We start from the raw sequence: 22,228 nt of genomic DNA on the forward strand, positions 1-22,228 counted from the left end.
GATTAAAATCACCCCTAAAGAAACACAGTTAATATTTTACAAGTTATATTTCTCTTACATCTTTTATCCAATAGCCCACATATATGTGGACGACAACAGTAGGGATGTGTGTGGTAGGAGTGGCAGATGGGATGAAGGTGGGGGTGGGGTTCTGAGATCTTTCTTTTTTGCATTGGTGATGGACAGGTTGACAGATGAGGTCAGGGAGGAATCTCCAGTCTTCCGTGGAATATGTTGTTTGTGGAAGACATCTGTAGTCTGAGTAGGAAGCAGATGGGGAGTAGCACTGGAGAGAAGAAGAATGAAAGTCAGTAGAAGACAGAACACAGTGTGTGAATGCGATAGAGACAGTAACAGTAAAGCTGCAAGGAACAGAGGCGGTGAAGGCGAGAACGATAACAGAGGGGAGATAGATCACGTTTAAAAACAAAGGTCCTCAAGCTAAATAAAAAATAACAGTCAATAATTTCTAGGCTTATTTTACTGTTTACCATTGTAGCCTTTTTTTTTCTTTTTCTTTTTTTTGCTGTTGCTTTATCAACTCACTATAACATATAAAAAGAATAAAAACACAGTGACAACTCATGAAAAAAAAGTAGCAGTGGATCATTTATTACTAAAGAACACTTTGTTCCACAACAGTAACTGATGTTATAGGGGACGAATATTCAGCAAATCTGGATATTTAACTTGATCTTAATTATTACACCCAAGGCCTACATTACTTTTTTTTTTATCTGTGATTTTTCACTTCAGTTTCACTCTCACACATGGAAATGGAAATGTCTTACTTTTTATTGGCTCTAGTTTTACAAAAAGTAGAACTCCCTTTCAACTGAAACGGAGATTTGCATGGATATGGCTCTGCAGTGACAGCCAAAAGCCAGTTAGCGGGTAGAACAATATGATGGAATGAATGTTTTAAGTTATAGTGATAGAAAAGGGAATACATGACTAATCAATGCGATAAAGTGTTATTGTATTTAACCTGTAACCACCACAGATGGTGTTTTGGGGGGTTTTCTTCAACCGTTGAATAAAAAATCCCCCAAACCCCCCAAAATAGAACACTTTTACCAACCATAATTCAAAATTTTGGGATAATATCTCAAAATGTCAGGTTATTTATTTATCATAAAGAGTTGGCTACTATTTCAAAATAACTCACAATTGAGAAATTTACTTTAAATTTTGAGTTCTTAAGTCAAAAGTTTGAAATAACCTGAAATTAGTGGAACTTTTTTGTTTTTCAGTGGTTGGATTTTTTTTTTTCTTTTGTCATGCAGAGCTAAGTCGAAATTTAGACTTACTGAGTAAGTTAACCGAAATTTTAACTTGTAGGTTCCAAGTTTAAAAACATTTTTTTTTCGGTGGCAGAATCAAGTTTCCATGCCACAGACGTCACACCGCTGGGCTGTTTTACCGTTCTCTTGCCGCACGGTGTCGCCATTTTACCCGAGGAGACGAAAACAGACCGCCACGCCTGTAGGCGGACCCGCACAGTCGTAGCCAGTATCAGCAGACCAGACACTGGATACAGACAACAACAGTGACAGACCGAGACCGTATTTCTGTTTGCAATCAGCTATGGGTGTAGTCTAAGAAGAGAACACAGTAGCGCACCACAATATACCTCGAAGTTTTATCCTCATGAAGGAGCTCCGTCCTGGCTGAGTTTGGGAGATGGGAGTACTCAATATTGCAGACCAGGTACGCTGGAAGAAAGCGCTCCGTATTTGTGCTGTGGCGCAGTCTATTTGCTGGGAGAGACTCTGCTCTTGTGCGCAACATACTACGTCTTCTCCGCCGAACGGCTTGCTTTCATTATTAGCTCGCGGCGGGTGCATGCATATTTAGCCGGATATTCGCATGGTAATGGTATTATTTGAAAAGATTAGCAATCTCCGTCTTTTAAATGTTAATCTGTGAGGGGTTTTTTGTTTTATTTTTTTATTTTTTTGATGGTGTAGTTTAGGCCCTGGTCTGGGTCAGGGCCAGCTCTGTTGCAGAATTAGCTAACAGAAGCCATTTGGCTAGCTGACGTAAGTAAAAATGGCCTATAGGCCTCAGCCAAAGGCTTGGTGTATCTGCTGGAAGCAAACAAGAAACCCATTCAGTTACACACAGTAAAAGTATTCAGTGAAACATTTAATGTCACGGGAGTACATTTAACCTCTCCACTGCGCAGTTGACGGCTTTAACGATGGTTTAACCTCCTCAGATGAGACGTAGATGATGTGTGATGGTCATATAAGAGTCAGCGCTCCGGCTGCACGTAATTTTTTGCAACGTTATTTTTTGCGGTAATTTGACTGATGTTCCTGTATTGCAGCCTCCTCTGGTCCAGGCCATCTTCAGTCGCAATGCTGAAGAAGTTCAACTATTATTGCACAAAAAGGAGGATGTCAATGCACTGGTATGAAGCAGATTCAGTTACCATGATCATGATTTTGAAGGACGTTACCCCCCAAAAAAATACCTTTTAATTTTTTCCCCCCGCATATCAGGACCAAGAGCGTCGTACGCCACTTCATGCTGCTGCCTGTGTGGGAGACGTCCATATAATGGACCTCCTCATTGAATCAGGTGACTGAATTGCGTCCATCTATCTGTGCATTAAGTATTGGTCACCTCTGTTAGCAAGTAATCCTAACACCTGATCATTGTTCCACAAAAATAAGCTTGCTCATTCTTGGTTCACTCGACCTCTGTATCACCTGAAATATAATTAAAATCTACTATGTAATATAGTATGTAATAGTGTTTCTGTTTCTGTATCACAGGTGCCAGTGTAAATGCTAAAGACCATATATGGTTGACCCCCTTGCACAGGGCAGCTGCTTCCAGGAATGACGTAAGCAATGTATTTCCTTTTTTTCGTTTAAGACTGATGATTTCCCAGTCAGATGACCTCATCATCTAAGTCTTTTATGTATTAATTTACAGAGATTATAATTCTTATTTAGACTTGCACACTCATGAACTGCACTAAATTAAATGTGGGAAGCTGCAGATGTGATATGCACCTTAAGCTGTGGTGATTGCTTCCCTCTTCCCAGAGGGCAGTGGGTCTGCTGCTGAGGCGCGGAGCTGACGCAAATGCACGTGACAAGTTCTGGCAGACGCCTCTGCATGTGGCTGCTGCCAACCGTGCCTCGCGCTGCGCAGAGGCCCTGCTGACCCAGCTGAGCAACGTGAACATGGCAGATCGCAGTGGCAGGACTGCCCTGCACCATGCGGCGCAGAGTGGTTTCCAGGAGGTGAGGCTTAAGTGATTTGCTTTGTTTTTGAAGGACATAGTGTTCTCTTTGCAATAAAGTTCCTTCAATTTGTCTTGCAGATGGTTAAGCTGCTGCTGAACAAAGGGTCCAACCTGAGTGCCATCGATAAGAAGGAGAGACAGCCTATCCACTGTGCTGCTTACCTGGGTAAGCAAGTTTTACTTTTCTTGCCAAATAGCACTTACAGGAGTGATGACAAGTGCCGGCCTGGGCTTTTAATCTGTTGAAATAAGTAGAACTTGTAATGAATTGTGTCTTTCTTGTATTATCCACAGGGCATCTAGAGGTTGTGAAGTTACTGGTGTCACGCAGTGCTGACAAGAGCTGCAAGGACAAACAGGGCTACACACCTCTCCATGCTGCTGCTGCAAGTGGTCACATTGAAATTGTAAAGTACCTGCTTAGGATGGGGGCAGATGTGAGTAACTATGCAAGAAATATTTACCTTCAGAAAAGCCAAAGTAGTCTTCCCTCATGTCTGGTTTATAAATTGTGAGCGTCTGAGAGCAGCTCAGGGTGCACTTTATTTATTTTTCAGGCTTTTGGCACATTCTGATGTCGTTTTGTTCTGTTTTATTGTCAGATTGATGAGCCCAATGGCTTTGGAAACACTGCGCTTCATGTGGCTTGCTACATGGGGCAAGAAGCTGTGGCTACAGAGCTGGTGAACCATGGAGCTAATGTTAACCAACCCAACAAGTGTGGCTACACCCCTCTGCACCTGGCTGCCGTCTCCACCAACGGTGCCCTCTGTCTGGAGTTGCTGGTCAACAATGGGGCAGATGTCAACCAGCAGGTAGCTGTTTTGGTTCTTCTTCTTGTTTACTTTATTTCACTACTTCTGAAAGTAGTGAAACTCCACATTTTTATTTAGGGCAGCTTTGCAAGAGCCAGAGTTGGAATAGTTGTAGATGGGTTGATCAGATTATTCCATCCTTTGGCCATTCTGACAACATATACAAATATTAAGAAAAAAAAGAACCAAACGAAATCCAGGTCCCAAGGTTTCATTTACCATTTATGATTTCTCAGTTTCTAGTTTACAGTGCCTTAATAAGAATATTACTGCACATTTTTGTTGAAGAAAATTATCAAACAAAAATCTATAGGTGCCTTTATCCCAGTGCCAGAGTGCACCGGCCCAGGTTTAAGTCTGGGCTGTCTTCCCTCTTTCTCTCTTGCTCTCTATTTTTCTGTCTATCTTCACTGCTCCACTATCTAAAAAGGGCAAAAATGCCCCCCATGCATAAGATCTACCCTGAAATGTGTTTGTTACCCCCTGCAGAGCAAAGAAGGGAAGAGCCCCCTGCACATGGCAGCCATTCACGGACGCTTTACACGCTCTCAGATCCTCATCCAAAATGGTAACACAGAGTGTCCGGTCTCATATTTATTTTTATTTTATTATAAGATCATGTCACTGTCTCTTTCTCTTCTGTTAATGGGTCTTTGATTTACTCCCTGTACTCTGATTTCCGTCAGGTGGGGAAATTGATTGTGTGGATAAGTATGGCAATACTCCTCTCCACGTTGCTGCTAAGTACGGCCATGAACTGCTGATCAGCACTCTGATGACCAACGGAGCAGACACGGCCAGGTATCAGACAACTTTAAGTGGTGTTGCTGATGTAGTAATGTAATCTTACTGTGAGGTTATAGAAATGGTTTAAAGCATAGCCCAATATGAGGGTGCATTAAAGTTTATGCTTCACGATGTAAGATGCTTGGTTGTAAGTAGATGCATTTGTACCATCGACTGTTTTGTTTCTTCTTTGCAGACGTGGGATCCATGGAATGTTCCCCTTGCACTTAGCTGTGCTGTACGGGTTTTCAGACTGTTGTCGCAAGTTACTCTCCTCAGGTTTGTTTAATAAATGTGTGCACTCTTCTTTACCCTAATCCCTTACCATCTGTGTCTGTGTATTACTTTGAGATAGTTGTTACCTCCAGCTGTTTGCTCATTGCCCCACAGGTCAGCTGTATAGTATAGTTTCATCTATGAGTAAAGAGCATGTACTATCAGCTGGGTTTGACATAAACACCCCTGACAACTTTGGGAGGACCTGTCTACACGCTGCTGCCTCTGGAGGGTGAGATGCAGAATCTGGTTTAACACTAAAATATTAAAATGAGCAGAAATGTTGCACATGCATTACATTAAATTGTTTACTTCCATTTCATTTATTCTCATGATCTTTATTTTGTTTTTTGTTTTTTTTTCCAGAAATGTTGAATGTCTGAACTTGCTTTTAAGTAGCGGTACCGACTTGAATAAGAGGGACATAATGGGAAGGTGAGTCCTGCTCATCTTGTTTAGGTGTCATCTGGTTTTAAACAGCATCTGAGTATCATGTCCTGCTTACTCAACACAGGTTAGAATTCAAAGTGAGGACTTTTTTTCTGTCTGCAGGACACCGTTGCACTATGCGGCTGCTAATGGGAGGTACCAGTGCACTGTGACCCTGGTGAGCGCTGGCGCTGAGGTCAACGAGCCTGACCAGACAGGCTGTACTCCCCTGCACTATTCTGCTGCCTCTCAAGCCTTCAGCAGGTTAGACACTTGTTAATCTCCTTCTCTCTGTTTTCTGTTTGAAAAGACCGAGTCAATACAAGCTACCAAATTCAGCCCAAGTCAAAAAGTCAACTGTTATTTTAGAAAAATGGCTGGCTGATTTTAAAAACCTGTAATATAGATACATTATTTTGCCTCTCATCCAAAAGCAGGGGTCTCAAACTTAAATGAGCTGTAGGCTACTGCTGGCACTGTCATCTCATGTGAGGGCCACTTTACTAACTACCAAATAAACAAATTGGTACTCTCTTTCTGGCCTTACACATGGCAGCACTTCTGCTATAATTTTGTTCGTATTTAACAAAATAAAAGCACAGGCCGAAGTGTACACGTTAGTTTTTGACTGCTAGTGAAAATTGTTTTCTTTACAAATAACTTTTTCACTGGACTAAACACAGCCAATCCCTCAACATGTTTGTACATTCTGCTCATATTGCCTTCATATTAAATATTTTTTTTTGCTTTTTAAAGAATTTATTTTAACATTGCACTTAACAACAAACAAATCCTCCCTAACAAAAAAAGTAACTTCAAAGGCCAAACTGCATTATGTTTTTTCACGTGGGCCACAAGTTTGAGACCCCAGTCCAAGAAGCTTCTTCAGTTCTCAAACATGTGATGGTTGTTTTAGGTATTTGGGTGTTCTAAAACAGCAGCTCACACTTTGATGCAAGGTGTGAGATGGGGTTGAAATGCCTGGGAAGGCATCTCAAAACTGTATCATCAGTGGCTGATAAGTGGTGTCATAATCCACCACCTCTAAACGATGGTTGTTCACAGTGGATGTGGTCCCTCGTTTACTCCTCTTTCAAACCAGCTGTCTTCACGGTCCTGCACCCTTTAAATACAGGTGTACACTTGTTGAGGTGGATCTGGTATTTTGTGCCATGTGTTTGTGGAAGAATTATTTTGTTTCTCCATGTTAAGGTCTGAGCACTACTCACAGCAGACACTACGTTTTCCTCTGTATCGGATAAATTGTTCTCGCCAGCCTATACAGACAAATATGACTCTATATATATATATGACCCATATGAACCATCAAGTTTGAGAAGTTAAGTTTTAACCACGTCACAGCATAATTTAGGAAAGTTTGACTAAATGGAAGCATTTCTTGTTTGTTTCAGAGTTGATCGTCATTTTTCTGGGAGCCATCAGAATGATGAGGACGAGGCAAAGGAGTCATACTTGTAAGTTCTGGTTTTTTTTTTTTGTTTGTTTTTTTTTTGTCTTTTCATCACTTGACCATAATCGGTTAGTTGTAGGCAAATTACATGTCTTCTTTATGTCTTTTTTTTCCCCTTCTTCTTCTAATAACAGCTGCTTGGAGCATCTTTTGGACAATGGTGCTGATCCATCAATGGTGAATTCAAAGGGTTACAGTGCTGTTCACTATGCAGCTTACCATGGCAACAAACAGAATCTGGAGCTGGTGAGTTTCCTGTTGTGAACTCACCAAATAACTTGGCCCATAGATTAATCAGTCATCTCACACGTTTTGCATCAGGTTGGGGATTAGTTCATGAGGCTAATGACAATTTATGTAACATTTTCTTTTACTAGTTTCTTTCCTAAATTACACAACATCAATTCTTCTGCCTTGCTTTCAGCTCTTGGAGATGTCCTTTAATGCACTAGGAGACATAGAGAGCAGCATTCCAGTCAGTCCACTGCATCTTGCTGTAAGTGTTGCACTCACTTGCAGTCACTTCTGCTCGTCTTCAGCTTCATAATCTTAACTAAATGCAAAATTGTGACTACCTTCCTCTGCTCGTTCAGGCTGATAAGGGCCACTGGCAGGCTTTGCGTGTGCTCACAGAGACAGCAGCATATGTGGACATGCAGGACGCTGCAGGCCGTTCTGTACTCTACTTGGCTGCACAGAAAGGTTACGCACGCTGTGTGGAGGTGCTATTGGCCCAGGGGGCTTCCTGTCTCCTCAATGACAACCGCCTCATGTGGACTCCAATTCATGTTTCAGGTATCTGAGCTGGAAGATTTCTTGATACAGCAATATTTGTGATTCTTTCCCACAAGTCAATTTTGTGTTTTGTTTTTACCCTTGTAATTGTTCTTTTGTATCTTATTACATTCCAGCTGTGAATGGACACTCTGACTGCCTGCGCATGATGATTGATTATGGGGAGGAGGGAGATCTCACTAACATGGCAGACAAATTTGGCCAGTGAGTTGTTTTATATTTTTATTTTTAGTTTATTTTTATTTATTTTTTCATTCAGCTTCAAAAAACTTTAATGCTTAAAGCTAACTTGACGAGTGAACATCCAGTGCTAAAGTGTATTTTTTGTTGCTTTTATCCCCATCCAGGACCCCTCTGATGCTGGCTGTTCTCGGAGGACACACTGACTGTGTCCACTTCCTGCTAGAGAAGGGTGCCCTGCCAGATGCCAAGGACAAGAGAGGCAGCACAGCTTTGCACAGAGGGGTACGTCAAAGAAACAACAGTTAACCTAGCATGCATGTCTTTGGACTGTGACAGAAAGCTGGAATACTCCTAAATGCCATCTCTGTTTGAAATATAGTAATTTAAATGTTGCCATTAAACTTGGAAGTTGTTATTAACAAACAAAAACAACATTGTAACTGTAAAGCTGGTTTTTAACATGTGCCCCTGTTTGAAAATTCTGATGACAATGGCAATGCCAGGTGCATCTTTCTGGTCCTGTTTCAGCTCTTTGATGGATTTTCTCCCTTTTTTTTTTTTTCTTCTTCTTCCAGTTGTAAAATTGTCATCAAATGTTTTATAAACTGGACACTACTCAGATGCACAAAGTTTTCACCTGTTAGTCCTATGCAAATGCATGTTGCTGCAAAAATACCCAAATGCATGTTAGATTGTGTTGTCTTTGGCATTTTTTATTTATTTATTTTTTTTTAAAGAAAAAACAAAAAACAAAACTTGGTCACGTACAAGCACTGAACTAAAAATGAATGGAAAAAGCAGCCAGTATCCAAACAAAACTTTGAAAGACCTTTGGAAAGCCTGGAGAACTATCGTTCAAGACCACTTTAGAAAAAGTCTGGCTCCTTGGAAGTAAAATGTAAAAAGAAAAAAAAAAAAAAGTAATATTCTGAATTCAGTTTTTGACATTGAAGTTTAGCTCATTCCCCATTGTTTTTCGTTGCACAGGCTGTGTTGGGTCATGATGAGTGTGTGACAGCCCTGCTGGAGCACAAAGCTTCTGCTTTATGTCGGGACACCAAGGGTAGGACACCGCTGCACTATGCTGCATCCAGAGGCCACACAAAGATCCTGGCCAGTCTGGTGCAGGCCGCCATGGAAACAGACCCACAAGATAAATTGCTGGACAACAAACAATACACCCCATTACACTGGGCTGCTTACAAAGGTTTGCTCAGTTTAATGCCTAATCCCCAAACATTAATGTTACACATAATCACTGTCACATCTGTTGTCTCTAATGTTAAATGTGTGTTTGTGTGTTTGTTCTCAGGGCATGAAGACTGTTTGGAGGTTTTACTTGAATATAAAACATTTATCCATGAAGAGGGAAACCCTTTCACCCCCCTGCACTGTGCTCTGTGAGTATCTTGGTCTGGAAAAACGAATTACCTTTAGATAACATTAACTTTTCATTAACATGGTTTTCTTGCTGATAGGATGAATGGCCACTGCGGTGCTGCAGAAAGACTGCTGGAAACCTCTGGGGTCCACATGATTAACACCAGAGATGCCAAAGGAAGGTGAGGCTGCAGAATGAAAAGTACTTTATCAGGTTTTTAGGAATAAATTTGTTCAATTTAGAAAAAAAACAAAAACCTGGGACTTTTAGACTGTGCAAAAGATGACCAATGTGGAGCAATTGTGGTTACCAAATTGTGGTTATTGTTGGGGTTTCCTGCTTTCTTTTTTGCATTATTGTAGGGATACCTTACAGTACAAAGCACCTTGAGGCAACTGTTGTTGTGATTTGAAGTGATTTTGGCTATAAACAAAAACATAGGGATGGGATGTGGAGTTAAATGTCACATAGTTTATAAATGGGCAAACGTTTTCCCACATTCTCGACTGGGAGATCTTGGTGGAATATCCAAAACAGATCTTTAATAAAGGGGGCATAAAAGACGTTTTAAAAAGACTTACAGCAGCCTGGTCCTGTTTGACCGCAAAGAGCTTGACAGGAAAGTTGGCTCGTCAGCACAGACATTTAACAGGGTTTTGTTTGTTTTGTTTCCTGTCTCTATAGGACCCCACTGCATGCTGCTGCATTTGCTGAGGATGTCGCAGGACTTCAGCTTGTGCTTCGTCATGGAGCAGACATCAATGCAGTGGACAAAAGTGGACGCTCTGCTCTGATGGTAGCAGCTGACAAGGGACACAGCGGCACCGTGGGTAAGTACTACAACTGTTACTTATGTGGGATTTAGTTTTTGTTGCAGAATGTGAAACATTTCTATAACAATTAAAAAAGAAAAAGGCAAATTAGTGCAACAAAAAAAGAATAAACAAATTTTGTGTCTTGGTGTTGTCCAGCCATCCTCCTTCACCGGGCCAAGGCTGACCTGACACTGCTGGACGAGAATAGGAACACTGCCCTGCACTTGGCCTGCAGCAAGGTACACGTTAGTTTTTCACAAGATCCTCAAATCACAGGATTCTCTAAGGAATATCTTTCTGTTGACATTTTATTATTTTATTTATTTATTTATTTTATGGTCATTTGTTTTATTCCTCAGGCTCATGAGATGTGCGCCCTGCTGATTTTGGGCGAGATCCACAGTCCCACTCTGATAAATGCCACCAACAGTGCTCTGCAAATGTGAGAACTTGGCAACATTTTAAACCAACAATAGATTTTTTTTTGTATATGTGGAATTAGACTGACACCCACAACATGCTGCATAGTGCATGTTTTTTCTAGCGTAAATTTTTTTTTTTTCTCCCTTTCAACTGTAAAGTGTTAATATATTACATTTTTCATGCAGGAATCTACTTAAATTAGATGAATTAATTTGTAGAATTTATCCCCTGTATTGTTAAGAAGATATTTTGCCATGTTGCAGTAACAGATGTACAGGAATTTAATTACTATCACTAGGATCTACATCTGAGCATTGGATTTAGGATGGATCTTTTATTGAATATCATGACTTGCATGTATTTATTTATTTATTTTCCCACACACTACCTTGTTTGTCCACAGGCCCCTCCATCTTGCAGCACGCAATGGCCTGGCTACGGTGGTGCAGGCACTGCTGAGTAGAGGAGCCACGGTGCTGGCTGTGGATGAGGAAGGTGAGCAACACCGAAATTGAGATTTTTCAGTTTGTTTCGTTTTTCTATAGATAAGAACACAAAAGGCAGTCCATTTTTAATCAGTTCATTTATTTTGTTAATCTTGTTACTGTTTGAGGGAAGTAATGTTGAAAGCAGATTTTAATAGGTCTGGTAAACAAACATGCATTGGCCACCAAACACTGCTACCATTATATCCAAGTGTTCTTTTTGTTTTTAGCTCTATATTATTACTGAAACTTGTGATCTTTATTAATGGCACATGGGTTAAATATGCAGGCAGTGGAATGATATTAAAGCCATTACTTATTGGATTTTGGCCCTTTATGTGCAGGTAGCCAGCGGTGAAAGAAAAAGATTTATTACCTTAATAACCTAATGTGCAAAATGTCTCTTTCTTCAGATGTAAAACATTTCATTGTGTTCACTAACTAACACAGACTTTGCATACATGTGGCTGTGCAGGTAGTGAGCAGTGGCCTTTCAGTGCTCTGAGGGTCATTGTCCAAAGGCAGCTGCTTTTGCACTGGGTGTGCCTGTGATCTAATTTGTAGAGGGTTTTTTTCTGAAGTGCTTATTATTGCTTAGTTACAAAAGCTTCCTTCTTCAGTGCTGGATGACAGTGACAGACAGGATCATTGTAGACAATGTTGATGCAAGTCCCACCCCTTGATTTTGATTGGCCACTGAGATGGAAGCAACAATGTGTGAGGCGAGTGTTCAGAAGTTGAGCTATACTCAATATTAAAGTGGTTTACCGATGCCTGTGGACAACAAACCATGTACTGGAAGTGAGTCAGTAATAAGAGCTTTAAGAGGGGGAGCTGAGGCAAACTAAGCAATTAGAATTAAGAAAGTGTAGTATTTCTCTGAAAATTGTACCACTGAGTTACTTTTTAATTTTTTAAATAATGTTTCATTAGTTAATTATCGGTAGTTCCAATATTGATTAGAACATCTCTGACACATGATGCTCTAATGTGCATTTTGATGTGGAACAGGACACACCCCAGCTCTGGCCTGTGCTCCCAACAAGGACGTGGCTGACTGCCTGGCTCTGATCCTCTCTACCATGAAGCCTTTCCCCCAGCGGGACCCTTCCTCCTGCTCCTGCTCCTCTCCTACAGTCTCCCCCTCCCCGGGTCTCAACTTGTTGAAGCACTGCGGCATCACTGCCGCCTGCTCCCCGCTGCCCAGCAACGGCCTCCACAACGGCTACGTCAAAGACCGTCATGGTGCACCAGTTGGCCTCGACGGGTGTCTGTCTGAGTGAGGCCACACGGCCTTCTCAGTCAGCTGCTATCACCATCATCACCACCAGGGGGCGACTCCCTTTAAAATGGCCCAGAGGACCAGGAGAGCACCCACCCACATGTCTGTTTTCTGTGTATGTATGTGTTTGTGTGTCTGTGTGTGCGTGAGTGTTTGGTCTTCTCTTGAGGTGCAGTCAAACCTAATATGCAATTAGATCCCATTCCTCCATCTCCTAATAGTGCTTAATATGTAGAGGCACATTGCTCTACAAGGTCACTCAGATAAAGTGTGGCATTCAAAATAAACACTAGCAATCTGGCCATCTCTAAATCATTTAACCCTTTAAAATCATGTTGACATAGTTATATAACCAACATTTAAGAGCATGTCTTTATCCTCGACTGTATTTCGCTTCATATCACTCACTATAAAGAAAGTCATATCATGTTAAATCAGTTGCAGTGACCTTGTAGAGGAACATACAGCCTTCCCAAATTAATGATCAAAGAGTTTCTTTGTTTTTTATGGTAATTACTTTCTTTTTTTCTTTTTAATTTTGTTTTTAAATTGTCCGTTAGCCTAGATTTTTATGAAGGAACCACACAAGGGAAAAATCTAAATTTAGCTTCAGAGTGCAATGCTTGTGTACTACAGTACAATCTGCAAATTTGGAAAAGGGTCACAAAGATGTTAATTCCATAGTGTACTTTAAATGTACGGCCTAGAATTGTTTGGCATTTTAAGATAATTTGGTAATGCTGCTGAATACATTGGCATGCTCTCCTTCCAAAGGAGAGCCATGCTCGGGTCAGCATCGTAACATCGATCTGTTCTTAATGCTGACTTCCTTTTTTTTAAAGATGCTAAATAAGTGTTTGTTAAGCTAGAATGTTTCTAAGCATATAAGTTATGACCAAAGTTGATCAACACTACTATGGCTATAAATTATTTATTTGAGATGAACTGTACTGTATAGAGAAAGACAATAGATCTCGATATACCTCGTCAACTCGTTTAGCAGCTGCTTCATCTTCACCCAGGGTCCGTAGGCCTAATGTTCTCTTTTTGTAGGACTAGAGAACTACTGTAGGATAGTGACTGACTGAGGCCTTGTTTATTCTAGATGAAGGCTTTACTAGTAATATCTGCCAACAACACCTCATCAAAGCATCATATATCTGAGCACATAAGTGAACAAGCCATTTCAATTTATTTCCCATCTCTTTAACAGTGTTTTTAAGGAAAAGATTTTAGAATCTGAATGGCCTGATTGTTGAAAAGAGTGATCAATTTTGGGTTTTGGCGCTAATGATGTTTTTGCTCTTTGTGTTTCTGAAGTTGAACCGGCCATCAGCATTGCGGTTTTAACAAGCTCTCTCTAAAGGAGTATTTCTCGGAGCTGATGAACTAGTCTTAAGCATCTAATAGCTTATATGTCAACCGGTAAACGCTGATCAATTAGAACAGATTAAGGAGTATTGTCTGCTATTTTTATTGGGCAGTTTTCAAGCAATATTTTCTTTTGGCCTTCTTTTGTTTGGCGTTATTGAATAGACAATCACTGTCACAAGGGCTTTTGTTTCCCTGGAATGTGTTTTGATTTTTCTTTTTCTTTTTTTTTTCTCGGGGGTTAGTTTTTTGGTTTTTTTTTTTAAATATTTCATGGAAAAATAACCTAAAGACTAAACGAATGGCTCTGTGTGCCGGGCATTTTACTGTCAGTGTCAACACAAATGCACTGGATTGCCTTTATGGCATCTCATGAAATGCCTTTTTGACCCATGCCTTCCGTACGTAACACATCATTTCAGTTGGATTGCTTAATGGCAGAGAATGACGAGCCCTGAGACCAATTATGTCTCCACCAATTTGATTGGAACAGCATTAAACCACAGTATCTAGTGGGAATAAAACTGCCCGGCTTATCTTTGTGTCCCGGCATTATCAAAGACCAGGGAGTTTGAAATCCCCAATAGAATCAAATAGGGCTAAGAGGAAAAAGAGAGGGATCTTTGCTTAGGCCAATACCTGTTATTTAGATTTCAGGAATAGCAGAAATCCAAATATGTGCTTTTTTTGTGTTCGTTTTTTTGTCTCTTCACCCCATTTTCTGGTACTAAGCATACTAAAGATGATTGTATCGGACCACTAGAGCTGTTTGTGACTTTTAGATGTTATACCTATGCTATTTTGTTGTTGTTTTTATTTTTAAAAACCATCGGCTGGTGGTTAAATTACACTGAGTCAGATTGTTTTCATTGGCGCGACAACTTCATATCCACAGGTAATGAAGTGGCACAATTGCACACGTTAGTTGACTGGATGAGAGATGAGGACCTAGGCTAGGCTATGTTGTTAAATACATCTTACAAAAACACTTTCGCATAATTGTATTTAACTTGGTTTTCTAAAACTGACAATAGTACACATTAGGGCAGTGATTTCTATGAGTTAATGATTCATAGTTTGCATTTAATACAACCTCTATAACTGACTGAAATGACGCGAAACTAATTGGTGAACCCCAGCCTTCGTTCTCTTGATTAGTTTATAGTTTTCTCGAGAACCAATATAATATTACTGGGGATAGGTACATACTTTGTTGTAATCTCAGGATCTGTGCTGAAACAACAGGCAGAATTTATTAATCCAATCAGATCTCTGCAGGATTATTATGTCTACACTTTTCTTCTTGATGGGATGTTCCATAATTTAATTCCTTTTTAACCCCAATCCCACAGCACTTAATTAGATAGTCAAGCACGCACTTTAGTACATTCAGGTTCTAAGTGTGCAAAATAGAGCAGATGTAATGTATGTACTTATGTTTACATGCATGTGTAATGCTGCTGAAAACAGGAAAGAAGGGTTGTAAAAAGACAAGCAAAGGCTGCAATGAAATTGTACTCCAACAATGCATTATTTAAAATAGGGGGAAAAAAGAAAGGAAAAAAAAAAAAAAAGGTGTATTTTTGGGGACAGTGTCCACTGCCCGCTCACTTGAGTTATCGGTTTCTGGGTGCATGGCCCAGCAGCGTGATATGGTTACATTACCCAGCCTACTGCTGACGATAGACTCTGGTCTAAGTCACTTAAAGTCAGTCCAATGATTTTTAAACACCTCAGGCAGGCTCCTCAAAAACTACATACTCTTTCTGCCATCAGTAGGTGCTGTCAGGCCAGCCTGTCCAGGCAGGGGTGTCCTTTTTTTAAATTTTTTTTTTTTTTTGCTTGCCTCTTGTGATGTCCATATCTGACCAGTAAATGGAGCCATTGCCCCTTGCAACTATACAAGTCGTAACTGAATCCTTTTGTTTTATTACAGTGTTCTTATACATGCTTTTTTTCATTATTATTATTATTATTATTTGTGTGTACCAGTAATAACTGAATGATTGTGCACGGAGTTAGATCACGATTTTGATATAGCAACGATTAAACAAATGGAGCATATACAATATATCTGGAGTCAGAAACGGAAAGCAATGAAAGGTCCACTTGTAGCAATAGCGCACGTGCGTGTGTAATAGTGTGCAGCACAAATATTGCACTGCCATCCATTTAGGCCAGTTTAGTAAATCAAAGCATAAATGCCAATGGAAGATTTAAATGCGGGTTAGATGTCATAATCTTTGGTCACAAAAAAAAAGGCCTGATTGCCAAAATGTGTTAAGGGGGGAAACCCCTCTTAGTAAAGCAGCAATGGATTTATGCATTCAAGCAGTTTACAGTCTGACCATCAAATCTGAGCCATGAATTTTCTGACTGAAATGAATGTAGGGTCAGTTTAGAGCAGGACAAATTGCTTTCTCCCGACTTTAAACTGTTGCTCTTCATTTGTCTTGCATAGATATGATTATACAGGTAGCATGTAGTAAAATGATTCTCTGCAAATTATACTGTGTGTGTAGTAGTCTTCCTGCATCGAAAGTCTGGATATTTCTTTTGGCATTATCATTGGTGTATAGGCTTACTGTTGTGAAATATCACTTTTCTTTCTCTATACATATTGTGTGGAGTGTAGCCTACAAGGTAAACGGAGGACAGGAGTTCAGATGAATTCAACATTCATATTCATCCATTCCATTGAGATTGCCTTACAGTACAGTAAAACAAGAGGGACAAGAAGGTCTACAGTAGATACGATCACACGTTAAATAGCCTATATTTGACAAAAAAATGCACCTAAGCTACACCCATTTAGTGCCATAGAAACCTTGATTTGCCTTTAGACATTAATCACATTTACTCAGTCCGTAACATATTCAGACATAGGCAGGAGTATTATAAATTTTGTGTTTGGAGCTGCATGCTTTTCACCAGTTATATTAGTCAAAAGAAAAGCTATAAATATTTGCATGGGATATTCATACTTGAAACCAAGTATTCTGTTTAAAAAAAAAAAAAAAAAAAAAAAATTGGTGTTGCTAGAAGTCTATTTTATAATTGGACATTTTTTGAAGAATATACTTAGTCCCTTTGGTATTGGCAAAGCAGTCCCTAGGTTTTGTGGTAAATAAGGTGGTTTGTAAAGTGTGTTACAAGGAGAAAAAAAAAACAATTTTTGATGTCCAAAACTGCATGGTATATATACAGAATAGAACTGATTTGCCTCAATGGATGTCTTGGTTCTTACTTGAAGTAAATTGCAAATTTCAATTCAACCTTCTGATCCACTGTTGAGCCTTTTGCCTTAAAAGCTATAAAAGAAAATGATACCTGGCAGTACCTGTTTAGTTGTCACCTTCAGAGTTATGCTGCTAGGTTGGATTGCTGAAAAAGAAAATTGGCTTCTTTTTTTTTTCCTTCTTTTATTTGGTCTTACAAAAATCTCTGGGTGTCAAGAAGCACACAAATAAATTGAGGTAGCACATAGCTCAAGGTTGCCATGGTGCAGAGATTGCTCGGAGTGGTTGGGATCTCGCCATATTTTCCACTGTGAATGAATTCAGAGTTCACTCGTAAACAATCAACTTTGGCTTATGTAATATCTAGAGCCAAACGACCGGGGTGGGGGGTGGGGGGAGAGCAGTGGTGTACCTCAGAAATATTCAGACAGAAAAGAAATTCTTGCTTGTACAGCTATGCTAACAAAGAGTTCAGATCTTTCGATCCATTTCGTTGTGAGTTGTGTAATTCTGCTTAAACCAGCCTAAATCAGATGTATCTACGCGGAAGTGTTTGATTAGTGTCAGTAGATGTCTCATGTTTCCTACCTTACGAAGGGGCAGCCAACTGCACTTTGTACTTTTTATTGGACCTGCAGTTTTACCTCATCAGTGATCTTTTGTGTGACAATGCTGACATTGATCCTCTGTGATTTTTGGGGGGCGGGGCGTTCTTTTTTTTTTTTTTTTTTTTTTTTTTTTCTTCTTTTTCCTTCCTGATGCCAGTTGTGAAGATTTCTCGTGTAGTGTGAGTGACTTTTCAACATATGCATGTCGAACCTAAACATGCACAAGCCCTTTTATTCTTCTTTTTTTCCTTTTTGAATTGAAAACTGAACTGAAAAGCTTAGTTAACCCTGTTGCGACATGTTTCTCTTCATTACGATCAACCAATGACTCTGTTATCTGACGCAAGTCATGTGGAGCGAAGGGTAGAGTCTAAGTTAAGGTGGGAAATGAAGGTAGCTATAAAACTTTACCTCTGTAAGTCAGAACAATACAAGTTTTACATTATGACTAATGCTCGTTTGACCGCCTTCCCTGCCTGAACACTTGGTCATTAATTTCCCCCACCAATAAGACCTGTGTACTATCGAACACAGTGTTGGCATGGTGCCTTTTATTTGTTACTACCGAAAGGTACGGTCTTCCATTTGTATTTCCCAGAAGCCTTATATTGGGAAAGAGAAATTACACTGAACATACATGACTACAGTAGATGGGCTCATACTCCCACTGAGCATTATTACTTCAATCTAGTGTGATCCAAGTTAAAACGACGAAAACAAACAAAACACTCTAAAGAACTCCTACAGTTTTAGTCTGGATTTCACTATTTGCTCCCTTCGGGAGGCTGAATAACTTGCACAGTACTGATGCGATTTAGGGCACATCAAACATCAGATGGATGAGGATCAATAGTACGAAAGCACAAATCCAAAGAAGGCACCTCGGGGCTCAGCTGGCTCTCTCAACAATAAGAAGCGAAGGAGCCTATAGACCAAATTGAGGCAAAGAAGTGAGGAAAAACATCTAACTCTAGTGCAGGAAACATGAGGTTTGATTGTCAGTAACACATTAACTGTAGAAAGACCATTGCCTGGAATTTCAGAGCTTTCTTCTGATTGTTCTTCTCAACTCTTGGGTATTCGTTGACGGTTAGTAACTTCACAGTGCAGATTGTGAAACGATGCGGTACCTGAATTCAACATCAGACATAGGTAAACTGTTTGTTGTGACTGTGTTGCGATTTGATTGTGGAGATTGTTTTTTGTCTTTTATTTTTAGGCTAGACTGACTACAAGTAGGGTTGCAGTAGTAGCTGTGTGCAGTGTTAATAACAGTGTGATCATATTATAGGAGTGACGTAACATTTGTTGTCTTACTTCGACATTAAGGCATGGATCATCTTCTCTCAAGCTGACCTCGTTTGAAATGGAAGATAAAAGTGCAATAACCTTTTGTTTATCATTGCTTCCTCAGTTGGGAAAAATATTTAATATGCCCTTTTTTTTGTTAACACCAAAAGTCACTCATCTGTAGCAAATGAAGGATTTCAAGTGGTCCTCTTGTTTGTGATCAGAGAGGTGGCATTTGATTGTGGAGTGTGTGATATTCCATTCTTAAAACTGTGATCGACATACATCTTTAACAGCTGCCTGCTCAGACAAAGGACCCTGCACAAGTTGATAAATTTGAGTAGGAGCATTTTTTTTTTCTTCTTTCTTATGGATGGACTTTGATGGTATTGTAGTTTGGACTTCTGGTTTAATAGCCGGTGTAGACATGTTCATTTGCATGTGTAGATGTGTATATGCATCCTTTCTTCCTCCTTGAATGAAATGTTTTCTCAAAAAAAACACAAAAAAAAAACATATTTAGACCTGCTGTCGGCGATGTATGCGGATAAATGGAAATATGAAATGCCTTATATTTGTTTTCAATGTTAAGCATTAAGGGTTCTTACGTGTCCCTCCCTTTTCAGTGTGTAGCCTAAAGCTTGTACAGTTAAGAAACTCATGAGATTTATATCTACTGTATAGCCTGTGTGTTTTCAGAATTTGTTACTTGGAGGTCCTGTGATTGTGGTTTTAGAGAAACATTCCCCTTGAAAGTGCCGTTTGTTTTCACCAGCAAAAGATGTGTCTTTGGGGGGAAACATTTATTTACACGAAGGAAAACAAATGTTCGAAACACTTTCCAGTGTTTACCGTCGAACTGAATGACACAACGCATTCGTGCAGTTGAACCAAGGCAGCAATCTTCTGACGGAGCACCTTATCGACATGCTCCTTCTGTGAGCCCATAATAGAAGTAGTCTCTCACCAAGCTTGATTACTCTAAAGCAGAGCCATATCAAAGAATTTGCCCATTAGGAGCCCCCTTGAATGTGCTATTAGGAATAGCTTACTGTAGGAAAGGATGTATACTGCATGTTCTGTGACATTTTAGTAGTGGTTGTCCCTCTTTCTTTTTTGTTTCTCCGTGTTTTTATGTTTAGTCTGCTTCACTGTAGATGTTGCCACCTCATTGCAACTCACGAGCTATTAACAATCCTCTCACAACTGGACTTAAAGCAGGCGTTGATCTGCTGCTGATGCAGCCTTAAGTCATTGCGAGTTTTAAAAAGGAAACGCTAGATTAATGGGTTGCCTGTTTTGTGTTATTTTTTTTGAGTGGCTTATTATGGGGTAATGACAAAGGAGCTCTTATCATGAGTGGAAGGACTTTGAATCAGGTCATGTGATGAATTACAATCAAAGAGTTTCACAGTGCACCTTCATAGAAAGTTAAACAAAAAAAAAAAAAGTTGGCTTGTCCACCCAACATTCCAAAGTTGATTTAATTTTCCACAGTCCTGTCCCTCTGATTGAGAATTTTTTTTTCTTTTTTTTTTTTCTTCTCTTTGCTGGTGAATGAAGTGGGCGTGTGTGTCAACGACAGGGTTCCCTATTTAGCCTAACGCTGATTACCTCATTTACAAATCTGCAAATACACTATTCTACTGTGTGTAAAGGAGTCAATGCCATCACCAGCAGCGCGGTCTCGAGACCTGTGATGACAACAGGACCAATGAAGTTGAAATTAGTCAATTTTGAAATATGACCAGTCTGGGAATATAGGGTTAAGACACGATTCAGACATTTTTTTTTCTTCTTCTTCTTTTTTTGTGTAAAGATGAATGAGCCTCTTAAGATTTCTTTAACTAGTACATCACCACAGCTGCTACCCCAGTCAATGCAGGAGCTGTCAGAAAGCTGCAGATACACTTTTGTTTGTTTTTTTTGTTTTGTTTTTAAATAGCCAAGTCAATATTCAAAGTTAAAATCAAACACTTGTTAAAACACAGCTCGTCAAACTCCAACTGGACTAGCAGCTGTTGGCACTAGCATGGTTCAGGAAGCCTGGTGTGTCACAATTGTTTAAGTGAACGATTGCGTTAGCGTCACTTGCTGTTTTTTCAGTAGCATTTCTCCTACCTCCTTGTTTTGCAGCCTTGAGTATTGTTAGTCTCTCCACCTGTTCTGACTTACAAAAAAAAAAGAAAAAAAGTTTATTCACAGTGCGGGAATACAGATTTATCATAAGCAATGGTAGTTATACATAAAGTGTGCTTGGTTGTGCTGTATGTGTACTTGTCTATTTGACGTTTGGAAAAAAAAAAAATATTTATGAGAAGCATTTATACGACAAAATACCACTGGAATGTGAAGCCAGACAACGTTATGATGCAGATTATGATGATAGTCTATCCCCTTTAACATTCAGTGGCGAATGGTCAGAGGAATCATCTTTTTAAGAAAATGAATAACCATTGGCTTTATATTTTAACAGCATTTATTTCTTTGGTTTCCTCTTATACATATACTTTCCCTATCTAGCCCTATGCTATACAATATTTCAACGTTTACAGCTTCCTTTTGGGTCAGCCATTTATTTATTTATTTTCATTATTTTCATTTTTTCTCCCCCCTACAGTTGTAATGATATCACAGGTTGTCACAGGGATGATAGTAAGGTGTATTTGTAAATGTGGATGAGTTTGAGCCCCTCGAGCCGTATGCCTTTGAATCCATCTGTCCACTCTGTACCAAATTCTGCTACACAGGCGTCTTGTTTCTGCACTGCCCCAACATTTTACATCCAGTTTTGACTACAAAGGGGTACGGGACAAAGGTGAAAGGTTTGAGGTTTTTCAGACCAGGCCCCACCATCCCACCACCCTCACACCCACCCAACAGCTCACCCATGCCTACTCTAAAACAGGACCAGCCCAACTCCCCCACCCCTCCCCTCTCACCCACCGTCTCACCTTTAACCTCAAGCCATTCATTTTTCTGTTTTTGTTTTATTTTAATTTTTTTCGACAATGCAATCCTGAAAGCACTTTGCCTTGTTATTCCTTTGTGTGAACATGTGAATGATAATTTGTTACAGAAATGTTAAATATGTAAAAGATCATTCACTGTTTTGGAAAAACCTGCATCTGTCTTTCTGACGTTAAAAGGAAAAAAAAAAACAATTTAGTGACATTAAACCTGAATCTATTTTATAAAATGTTTGCTGCAGCCAATTGGTCTTGTCATTCAGTATTGTGGCTTAGGGTTGTTTGTGTTCAATAAAGTGCTATTGCTAAATATTTCTTGAGTCTGGAGTTATTTATGTTTTTCATGTG

The 22,228-nt window shown here is 39.7% G+C and overlaps 1 protein-coding gene across 1 annotated transcript; it reads left to right on the plus strand.

Moving 5' to 3' along the window:
* The first annotated feature begins 1,522 nt into the window (after positions 1-1,522).
* Positions 1,523-21,206, plus strand: ankrd52a (ankyrin repeat domain 52a). Its single transcript, XM_040037982.1, has 28 exons — positions 1,523-1,710; positions 2,333-2,416; positions 2,508-2,586; positions 2,784-2,854; positions 3,060-3,260; positions 3,341-3,428; positions 3,557-3,699; positions 3,865-4,077; positions 4,567-4,645; positions 4,764-4,878; positions 5,060-5,142; positions 5,254-5,371; positions 5,506-5,574; positions 5,692-5,832; positions 6,981-7,043; positions 7,174-7,285; positions 7,464-7,535; positions 7,633-7,834; positions 7,951-8,038; positions 8,182-8,299; positions 9,005-9,224; positions 9,330-9,417; positions 9,496-9,579; positions 10,083-10,228; positions 10,370-10,452; positions 10,573-10,655; positions 11,040-11,131; positions 12,133-21,206. Exons 1-28 carry the CDS (start codon positions 1,684-1,686, stop codon positions 12,402-12,404), a joined length of 3,234 nt encoding a protein of 1,077 aa, XP_039893916.1. The 5' UTR covers positions 1,523-1,683; the 3' UTR covers positions 12,405-21,206.
* Positions 21,207-22,228: the final 1,022 nt, after the last annotated feature.

The sequence above is a fragment of the Simochromis diagramma genome, unplaced genomic scaffold, assembly GCF_900408965.1.
Source record: "Simochromis diagramma unplaced genomic scaffold, fSimDia1.1 OVJJ01000061.1, whole genome shotgun sequence".
Taxonomy (NCBI): Eukaryota; Metazoa; Chordata; class Actinopteri; order Cichliformes; family Cichlidae; genus Simochromis; species Simochromis diagramma.